This window comes from Myotis davidii, unplaced genomic scaffold (assembly GCF_000327345.1).
Source record: "Myotis davidii unplaced genomic scaffold, ASM32734v1 scaffold575, whole genome shotgun sequence".
NCBI lineage: Eukaryota > Metazoa > Chordata > Mammalia > Chiroptera > Vespertilionidae > Myotis > Myotis davidii.
In genome coordinates this window covers 55,308-65,789 of record NW_006290306.1, presented here as the reverse complement: position 1 = coordinate 65,789, position 10,482 = coordinate 55,308, and the positions used below count along the sequence as shown (strand labels likewise).

The following is a 10,482-nucleotide window of genomic DNA, read 5'->3' as shown; positions in this document are numbered from 1 at the left end:
TGATGAACAATATAATTTTATCACTAATTATACCACAGTCTACCTACCTACTGTTGGAAGGTCGTGCTTAAGTAAATTTTAAGAATATCCTTTAAAATGGAAAGGATGTTGTTTAATGAATAAGGGTAAGTTGGAGAACAAAGGCCAAAAGACGAGGATGAGATGTGTCCAAACACAGCGGGAGGAAGAGATCTGAGAGAAAATGAAATACTTCAGCAGCCACAGAATCAAGTGACCATCATGTAATCAAGGGGATATGTGCACTTTATTGCTCACTTGTACATAAATCTAATGTTAACTATCAGACTCCAAATAGGAGTCCCTACCATTTCTACTTAGGATATTTTCTTGACAAATTTGTTTTTTAACCAATCATGTCCCTGTGAATTCAATTTGGTGGAATGGAGCTCTGCCACCCTGTCACTACTTGGAAACCTAATTAGTATAGAACCTACAATCTAAGTGGCAAAAGTAGGGTTGATGGAAGAATCATCTCATATTATAAAAAGTTACATTCCATCCTTTTATTTGTCTCCAAATATTCATCTTTTCTGGCTTTTAAGGTCCTCAGAGAACCTGTTTTTGACACACTAGGTACCTTTCAGCTACTTTACATAATATTTCATACTCAGTGGAAACCTGTAAATTCAAACCTATCTCAATCATGTAGAAATCATTTGGAGGACTGAAGTAATGTGGCTTTTCTTTCTCTAATTTGCTGTCATCTTTTGACCACTTTAGTACTCTCTCTAAGTAAAAGCAGGGAAGGGACAAAGAATTGGAAATCCATGGTGTTCCTCCTAAGAAGCCCTGCTGATGAGCTAGTGGAGAAGGGTGTTCATGTAAGTAGACTAGAGGCCCGGTGCACAAAATCGTGTGCGGGTACAGTCCCTAGGCCTAGCCTGCAATCAGGGCCATCTCACTGCTACCCACCCCGGTTCCCCTTTCGCCATCCGGCGATGGGAACTTGATAGCCAGGGAAGGGACTGAGAGGTCAGCCATTGCTGCCTGTTCGCCGGCCCCACCCCCACCGTGGATCACCTCTGTGTGTGGGGCAACCGGCAGGGTGGAGGCCTTGTCCTGGGGCTGCCCGCATCCCCTCCATCCAACCGGGTTCCCGTTCGCCATCAGTGATTGGAGCCTGCAGGCCGGGGGGAGGGACCAAGAGGTTGGCCACTCAACCTGCTTGCCAGTCCCCCCCCACCACCGGGTTCCGTTTGCCATCAGCGATTAGAGCCTGCCAGCTGGGGAAAGGGACTGAGAGGTGGTCAGTGCACCTCATAGTGACTGGTCGAGCGGTCGTTCTGGTCATTCTGCCGTTATGGTCGCTGGGCTTTTATTATATAGGATAACCCTGATTCAAGGAGTCTGAGAACTCTGTGGACTCAGGTTCTTCCAATAACCTACAACTACAAATTCCAGGTGCACTTATGAATTGTGCATGAGGGAAACAACTCCACTTCCACAATTATTACATATATAGCTATAGTCAAGAATTTTTTTATTGTAAACTGTAGTGATAGCATGTAGGGGTGTGTAAGAAAGGAGGAAAGAGACCAGCAGAAGAAGGACACTTGAGAATCAAAGACAGCTTACCGGAGCATCAGCAGCCAGGAAGAACACATTCCTGGGGTTCAGTGTTATCTCCTCTCTGCCAATAAACTTAGGACAAAAAATATCCCTCACACCAAAAAAACAGAAGATAAAATGTGTAGCTGCTTAATGTAGACAACTGATGTCAAGGGAATAGGATCACAATTTTCTCAGTTTGACTTCATGTAAATTAACCACCCCTCCGCTATGCTCACCAGCCAATCAGGAGAGAATGCAAATTAACCCAACAAAGATGGTGGTTAATTTGCATATGTAGGGCAAAGCAGTGGAGTGAAGACTGAAGGCTCCGTCTGGAGCCACGAAGAGGAGTGAAGGCCTGGGTGCCGGAGGAAAACTGGTGCCGGCAGCCAGGGGAAGGGAAGGCCTATTGCACGAATCTCTTCATGCAACGGGCCTCTAGTTAGTTTACAACAACAGGTGAAAGGGCCAAGTTCTAAGGGTAAAACAATCTTACTAATACTTATTGATCATGCTTTTGGCAACTGAATTTTTAAAAATAGGTACAATGGAGAAAAGAGCAAGACTTCTACCACCCTTGCCCTAGTCAGAGAAGTCCGGGAGGGATAATGATCGATACCAAGGAGGCAGCTTAACGACTGGAGGACAACTCTGGGCTTACAGGGGAAGTGAGTCTTGGCTCACAAAGGGCCTTGGCTAAGACATGCACAAGAAAAAAACAAAAGTAGGAAAAGCACTGAGGAAACAAAATTTCTGAAGCTTGAAGCTAGAAAGGGAAGGCAAGTTAGGACCACAAAAGAGAACTAGTTAACAAGTGGGTGGTCCCATTTTCCCATAGCTCTGCAAAAAGTCTGCTTTTGTGAGGCCACTGAGGAGATCTAACTGACCAAGTCCTAGACAGAGGCACAGAGGGACATTTCACCATCACAACACTATGGCACTCAGTCACATTCAACATCAAAAGACAGTCTACTCATCAAAAGTCCTATCTATAGACACAAGCTTTTAAATTCATGACCCTATAATGTATAACAAAAAACATGTAGGAAAGGAGGCCATTAGGATTAGGAGAAATAATGACTAAGTAGAAAAATCTAGTATTTAAGAAAGAAATGGGTTTGAATCCTTGTGTGATTTGGGGGGAAGTTCATCTCCAGTTTTACAGTTTTTCCATCTGTAAAGAGGAGATAATAGTACCTATTTGTAACCTATGTGCCATCTAGGGGCCACTGCCCTTATTTTCATACATCTGCTTCAAATGCCCAATTCCATGGCCTCAGGGAAACATGTTTTCCTCAATGTGACCATTCTGAGGAGTTTACTTTCTCATGAGCTCTTCAGACTCTGGCCTCCTGTGCTCTGAGGTGCTTTCTCTGCTCTGCCTGAAATAATTCAAGACCCAAAACTCTGCCTCTTCACCAGAGCACTGAAGCCAACCATTCTGATTTTATTGACTCTGAGGATCTGCAGTCATAAATTGCGAATGTATTATAGAACTCTGTTCCCTTTACCTAATTCATTCACTTCCTCTCCCTCTTAGCTTTTATACTTTTCTCCTCCCTGCTCCTGACTAAACTCCAGTTTGTCTACTTCTATGATGCTAGCAGCTCCCCCCTCCTCTGAACCCCAGTACTGGTTAACAACCAAGCCTTGGACAGAGTCTATTTCTACCCTAAGCACTTATCAAAGTCGTTTCCCAATTAAAACAATGGAAGAATTTTCAGCAAATTCTGGCACCAGCTGTTAAAGCTCTCACATTTTCTCCACTTGCTCATGTGACCGTGGGACTGCTCTGTGGGATAGGTAACTAAGACAAAAATATAACAAAGTGGGTGCACAATGCTTGAACATAGTAGACACTAGTGGCTACCTTCATAATGGTGATGATTCTGGACTCAGCCCCCTGAAGAGACCATGCCTACATCAACCAGGGAGGCCAATCACTTCCACAGGGAGGACCCCTGACTTTGGCCAAAGTAACTAACAACATACAATCAAAAGCTAAGAAGGCCATGACCTTTCATCAAAAACACAAAATCTTCTTCGATCTCAAAACATAAAACATCCATGACCCACCTAAAAGAATTACCATGGTAACAGAGCTGTTCTTCCTTAGGTAATTCTCAGAGGTCTGGCCTTTGGTGTTGCTGCCAACAAACTTTGGCCGGGTGGATTACATGCTCTCTCTGAGGCTAGCTGGTTATGACTGCTGCTGGGCAACAGCACAGCATGTCCAGGCATCTTGCTAGGATTCTCAAACTCGAAGTACTAAGGCACCCTATGCCTATGCCTGCCACTATAGATGATTAAACTAAAATGGTGTAGTGTTCTAGGCAATTCTCCCCCTAAAATACCAAGAAGTGAGAAGAGAAAGTTCTATGCATGCATTAACACTCACACACAGAGGGTGGCTCACAGATAGGCCTGACCCTGGGCAGCACTGATGACTACTACTGTGTACACAAAGCTGCAGGACTACAAATGCTAGCTGCCACTCTTTAAAAGGCAAGAGTGGGGAACACCCACCCGCGGGCCATATAAGGCCCAAAAAATCATTTGTCTGGCCCTACCAAGGCATTAGGGGTGAATTAATTAAATGTTTGACCAGATATAGCAGGCTAATTTTTAAGCTGATAATTTTTTATGGCCTTTGTTATAAATATCCAAATGGACCTTGGCAGAAAAAAGTTTCCTCACCCTTGCGTTACGGGGTAAGAGAACAGGAATATAAACACATTCAAGGAGTATGTGAATGTCAGTTCAAGACCCTCTATTCATTCTGGAAGCCATTTTAATACTAACCCAAGCCTAAAGGAAATTCTAGGTTATATATGATAAGAAAACTGTGAGAATGTAGTCAATATCAGAAGTATTGAATCAAAGGGCAGCAGCAAGGTCTTTCTGGGTTGCAAAGGGGCTCCAATCCTTAAGACTAGACTAAGAATGTGTATCCCAGAAAATAGGAAGATATGACACAAAGTTGTTTTATTCTAAGCTCATTCACAGTCACCCAAATAAGTTCAATGAAGTGGAACTAAAAACTCCAAGGTTCTCGCCCACAGTTTTCTTAACAAATTAGTCCTCTGTTTGGGCAGACCTGTACTGAGTTTATCTCATTGCTCATAATGTCTCAATGAGATCACTTATAAGGGACAACACAAAGACCCACAAGAAAGAAAACTGCTATATATAGAGGTTATAACATTATTACAAAAGGCTATACTTCTTAATCTCGATTTTAAATCCATTAACTCAATTGAACACCTTCCCTAAATGCAGAGCCAGTGGCATATCACTCACCTTCCTCAAAGCTGGCATTGATTCACACTTCCGACCTAGAATACACCCACAGAAAATAACCCTGCAGATCACCCCAGGCAAGACAAGGTGGCTTGATGTTGGAAGTGTCCTCTTATAGAATAAAACCAAAGCCAGAGTGAAGGCCCTTCCTAGTCATTTCCAGGGTTCTGTTCAAAGCTAGCAGATACAGCTGCCGACTGTACTTTCACTTACCTCCCTTTGTGCAAGCTGACTTCTTTCCAGAGGGGTCAGAAGTGTTACTACCAAGCGACTAGCCAGCCCAGCTTGAAGGCTTTATGTGGCAAACTGCCTGTGCATCCTGACACCCAACCAATCAGGAAGGGAGGATTCTGCAGTGTGGGGCCAGTTCCAAATATATCTGTCCTACAAAGATGGCGTGAAAAATAACAGCCTGATGCTTGACTCTCTGAACTTCCCCTTTTGGGGGGACTGCTGCTGACCCTTTGGCATTGAAGTTTTGGTAGAATATATTAACGTGCCCAAACTGAAGATGTCACCCAACAGTACAAGCAGATCGTGTATCAAGGTTTACTGCAGTGCTAGTTTCAAAGATGGAAATCTCTGCCACACTATATGGCACTTTCTGATCATACTTATGTCTTTAATCTTCCGGTCCCAACCTAAACAGGGCCTAAGTATCATTCAGCTCAAAGGAAGACGACAACAGGGCTCTATTATGGCTGGTGACTTCGGCACAAAACATACTAAAGTTTCCAATTTGCTCTGGTAAAGCAGTCAGAAAAGTTCTCCGAGCAAATAAGGTCATAATTTTTTTCCTTCACTATAAAACAGTGAAATAAAACCCAAATCATTTCTCAGACATTCAGTTTTTCTGAGAGCATTTCTTTTTGAAGAAGGGAAAAGGCATGCCCTAGTGCTAACTGACCTTCCCAGTGCACTTGGCTAGTAAGGGACAATTTTTAAGACCCATTGATTCAAACTAATGACACTTCAAATAAGGCAATTATCTTTAAGTTCCAAAAACCTTTCCATTAAATAAAGATCTCAGGTGTCGAAGGATATTTGGTTTGGAGAAATCCTAAACTTATGAAACCTGTTCTGAAGTTGTATATCAGAAAAAAGAGTTACACTCAAATTTTATGTACTTGGAGATTAAGACTTGTATCATCAACCCCTATCATTTTGACTAAATAGAAAGCTGCAAAGTGAAGTCAACAACAAAAAAATCTCTACAAAAAGTACTCCCACAGCAATGTTCCATGCTCTGTGTATTATATAGTGCTCTGTGCACTGTGTATCATACAGATCATTCTATAAGCAATTTACTGACAGTAATTACTTCCAGGAAGAAGTATGGGATGCGCCTGCGTGGCTTATATGTTGGAAGGACTAACAAACACTGATGCAGTCTCCCCCAGCCCATCTTCCTGCAATGGGGAGAGCACGCTGGAAAAGTTCTGCTCACCTTGGTGACCGTGCCTTCAGCCAGGCTGGAGAGACTAAATTGGGCTTCTTCCTCTGTCTTCAGTTTTTTAGAGTTAGGTCCCTCCTCATGCCTGTAAAAAAAATAAATGGGGTTTCCCCTTAAAACAAAGCAAACAATACAAAACCCAGAACTACTGATGTGAAAAGTATGACTTTATTTTTCAAGTGTCAAAAATAAACAGCCGCACTTGGTCCTCCTTTACAAAGAGCCTGGCTCGCTTTCCCAACCTTAGAGCTTCCGGCCTGACCCTGACCTGAGCAGCCCTAGCTGCTTCACAGCATAGAGGTCACAGTCAGCAGCTGCATCACAAAGCCCTCTACCAGATGCAACTGCAAGCACAGGTCATGGAAATGGAACATTTCAGTAAGAAACCCATTGCTCTTCAGATACTATTCGCTGGTTTCCATCTCAGAATTTATAGCTATTAGCTTTCCATGTGCATAGAAGACTTGTCTTCTTCATCATGTACGTGAGAGCTTTAGAAACTTCCTCTTACAGCTTCAAAGCTTACAAGATAACCCTTGATCAAATATGCAAGAGCTAGTTCTTAGAGAAGTCAAGCTATAAAAAAACCTAATTCTGTGTTGGACAGTATGCTAACAGAGTCCAAAAGCATCTGTGTCGTGAGGGAAAGATGACTCCAAGGAAGTGTATCAAACATCTTGCTTCAAGCAACATTCTGGCTTTAACAGCCTGTCTAGAAGTCAGGAGAGGTCAAGTTAATTGCAAAGGAAAATCAGATAAAATCCAAAGGCTCTGCCCATAATCTCCCTTAAGCTACCGAACACTGAGATATGAAGATTTTCCTCCCAGACAAATAATCAATCCAGGGCAAAAGCAGCTGTCAAGAAATGGCTGAATGAGAAGGGAAATTACTAGGATCTAGTATTTCTAAATGCGATGTGTTTTTGTTCAAAAGCCCAACCTTCAGACAATGAGGCATGAAGAAGAGGTTATCCTAAAATTAAAGCAAAGAATAATAAGGCATGAGCTGGCTTATTCAATGCTGTTTCAATAATGAATCTCCTCTTACAGCTAGATGAAGGACTACAGTAATCAGAGCCTTACAAAAACATGAATTAAAAGTTTTAGTACTTGACATCTTTCCCATTCACCACTTGCCTTTTTTTCCCTTTGAGAAGCAAAAAGAAAAGAAAAAGGAAAAATAGATAGAAGACAGAAGGATGGGGCCAGGAATCATTAAAAGGGGTTAATCATCTTGAGTTCTTTCCTTCAAATAGAACAGAAGCTGAGCACACAAAGCCTTGATGGCAAAAATGGAGGAAAATGCATAAACCCAAAGCAGCATGAAATTCCCCCAGAATTTGAGTCCATTCAAAAAACCTCGCAGTCATCTCAGTTCAACTTGGCCAGGTATTCCTTGAGACAGACAACTTGGTACTGCTCATGGTACTGCTGAAGATTTGGAAACCAAAGAGCTAGATTTTAGTCTGTTTCAACACTCCCTAGCCCTGAAATTTTATTTCTTAAAAATACTGATTTCATATTAATCCCAGTATATCTAGAGTTTAGACTCTAGTAAGCTACTAGACTCTCTGATCTTCAGTTTGCTCCTCAGGAAAACACTATGATAAAAAGTACCATGAGTATACAACTATGTACCTATTCTCTTCCAAACATACAAATTAACTTATAAGATGGCATTAAGAACCATTAAATATGCAAAGCACTGTGCTAGTTCTGTGAGAATACAAGTTTGAATCATATAGAGACTTTCTTAAACCTTCCAAGATAAGATTCTTGGGAAAGAAGGATAAGAAGATATAAATTTTAGTTCTTCAGAACTGAGCAGGTGAAGGCAGGCCCAGGAATAAGCAGAAAGTAGTGAAATTTTAATATGATTAATATTCTCAATATTAAATCATTTAATAGCATTATTAGGAATTCTACATATATTGAAGTCAGACTGTCTATTTGAAGTGGGAAAGGGCAATGACTCTCATCCCCCAATTACTTATGAAGGAGCAGAGCCCTAGGAGGTAGAAATTATCCATGCAGGATCACAGTAGACATACAAATCTTAGGAGCTGCTGTATTTGGATGTTGGGACCATAGGTAATTCATTGTTCTTTCTCCTCTTCTCATTTTCTTTTATAAATATGTATAAATTTTGTAATTTATTTATTTAGCCAAACATTTACCTAATACAATGTGTTAGCCACTAAAACTAAGCGGAGCTTTAGATATTAAATATACAAAAATTAATATGCAATCAAAATCTTTAAGAAGTTCAGTGAAATAAAAAAGATAAATATATAAACAGGCAATTAACAAAGCATTGTGGCAAGCAGCACATCCCTGTGAGAGGATAGCAAGTCGCTGTGTTGGACTGGGGCATGAGGAGCATGCTGGGAAGTAGTGAGAGATGAGGACAGAAAACATCTAAATTATACACTCAGCAACTGTGAAGAAATACACTGGTCAATTTGCATACTACCTTTTTATAATATAGGATACTTCTTTTCTTTCTGCCTATCTGAGTTTTCTCATTTGTATAACAGTTTGATCTTAAGCTGAAGGTAATGAAAAGCCATTAAAGCAAAGGTTTTTAATCAGGGGTCGAAGGATGGCATCAAGGAATGTGTGAATGCCCTGAAAATATATGCAAAACTTAGTATGTTAGGGTATGTTTCTGGGGAGAGGGTATCAGGACTTAATTGACATCTTCACAACATTTCACCCCAAAGCCACAAAATATACGTTTTTCTCAAGTGCACATAGGACATTTTCAAAGATAGACCGCATATTGGGTCACAGGTAAAGCCTCTACAAATTCAAGAAGATAGAAATAATATCAAGCATCTTCTCAGACAATGGCATAATATTAGAAATAAACTACAATAAAAACAATAAAAAAAATTCAAACACTTGGAAGCTGAATAGCATGCTATTTAACAATGATTGGGTTACCAAAGAGATCAAAGAAGAAATTAAAAACATTCTGGAAACGAATGACAATGAAAATACAACAATCTAAAATCTATGGGACACAACGAAAGCAGTCCTGAGAGGGAAGTTTATAGCTCTACAGGCCTACCTCCAAAAAAATAAAAAATGTAGTAAATCATCTAAATCTACAACTCAAAAAATTAGAAAGAGAGGAACAAGAAAAGCCCAGAGTGAGCAGAAGGAAGGAGATAATAAAGATCAGAGCAGAAATAAATAACATAGAAACCAAAAAAACAAAACAAAAAAAAACCAATACAAAAGATCAATGACACCAAGAGCTGGTTCTTTGGAAGGATAAACAAGATTGATGAACCTCTAGCCAGGATCACAGTAGACATACAAAGCATCTTCTGGAAGCTTCTGGCTCACCAAGAAGCAAAGAGAGGACCCAAATAAACAAAACCAGAAATGAAAGAGGCAAAATAACAGACCCCACAGAAATACAAAGGATTGTTAAAAAATACTATGAACAATTCTATTCCAACAAACTAGCCCAGTGGTCAGCAAACTGTGGCTCATGAGCCACATGTGGCTCTTTGGCCCCTTGTGAGTGGCTCTTCCACAAAATACCGACTTCTGCATATTGGCCACGAAGTTTCAATCGCTCTGTACATGTGCGCACGCATGTGGTATTTTGTGGAAGAGCCACACTCAAGGGGCCAAAGAGCCGCAGTTTGCCGACCACCGGGTTAGGGGATTTGTTTTTATCTCCTTTATCATGAGTAGTCGTTGAAATATTTTTACCGAGTTATGGGGTTTGATAAAGGTGGACCAAGTACTTATGTCTTCTGATTTTTGGCATCACCATTTAATCATGTACTACAAATATACATTGACCCTGAGCTGGAGATATTTTACTTGCTCCTTTATTGAAATGTACTGTACATTTATCTTGATGAAAGCTCTTTAGATAAATTTGTATATTTTCACCACAGATATGTTTTAAATGGCCAGTGTAAGGTAGTTTGTCCTGTGACATTTGTACCAAGTTTTTCAATGTGATAGCCTAAAAAATAGTCAAGACTTACAGGAATCTCTTAGGGGAAAAATAAAAATATTAGTAAAAAAAAATCAATGATACGATTTATATGTGGCATGCAATGATGCTGTGAAGGCCTATAATTGAAGAATTTTCTAGTGTTCTCTGAACCTTTCTGTGGTACATTATTATT

General features: G+C 40.6%; 1 protein-coding gene across 1 annotated transcript in view; it reads right to left on the bottom strand.

Annotated features, from left to right (window-relative positions):
* Window positions 1–4,877: 4,877 nt before the first annotated feature.
* Window positions 4,878–10,482, bottom strand: part of XRCC5 (X-ray repair complementing defective repair in Chinese hamster cells 5) — a 39,732-nt gene continuing 34,127 nt past the window's right edge. Inside the window, exons 15-16 of the mRNA XM_015563684.1 lie at window positions 6,320–6,410; window positions 4,878–4,907 (exon numbers count right to left, since the gene is read on the bottom strand). Coding sequence (XP_015419170.1) covers window positions 4,878–4,907; window positions 6,320–6,410 — 121 coding nt within the window. The remainder of the gene's footprint in view (window positions 4,908–6,319; window positions 6,411–10,482) is intronic.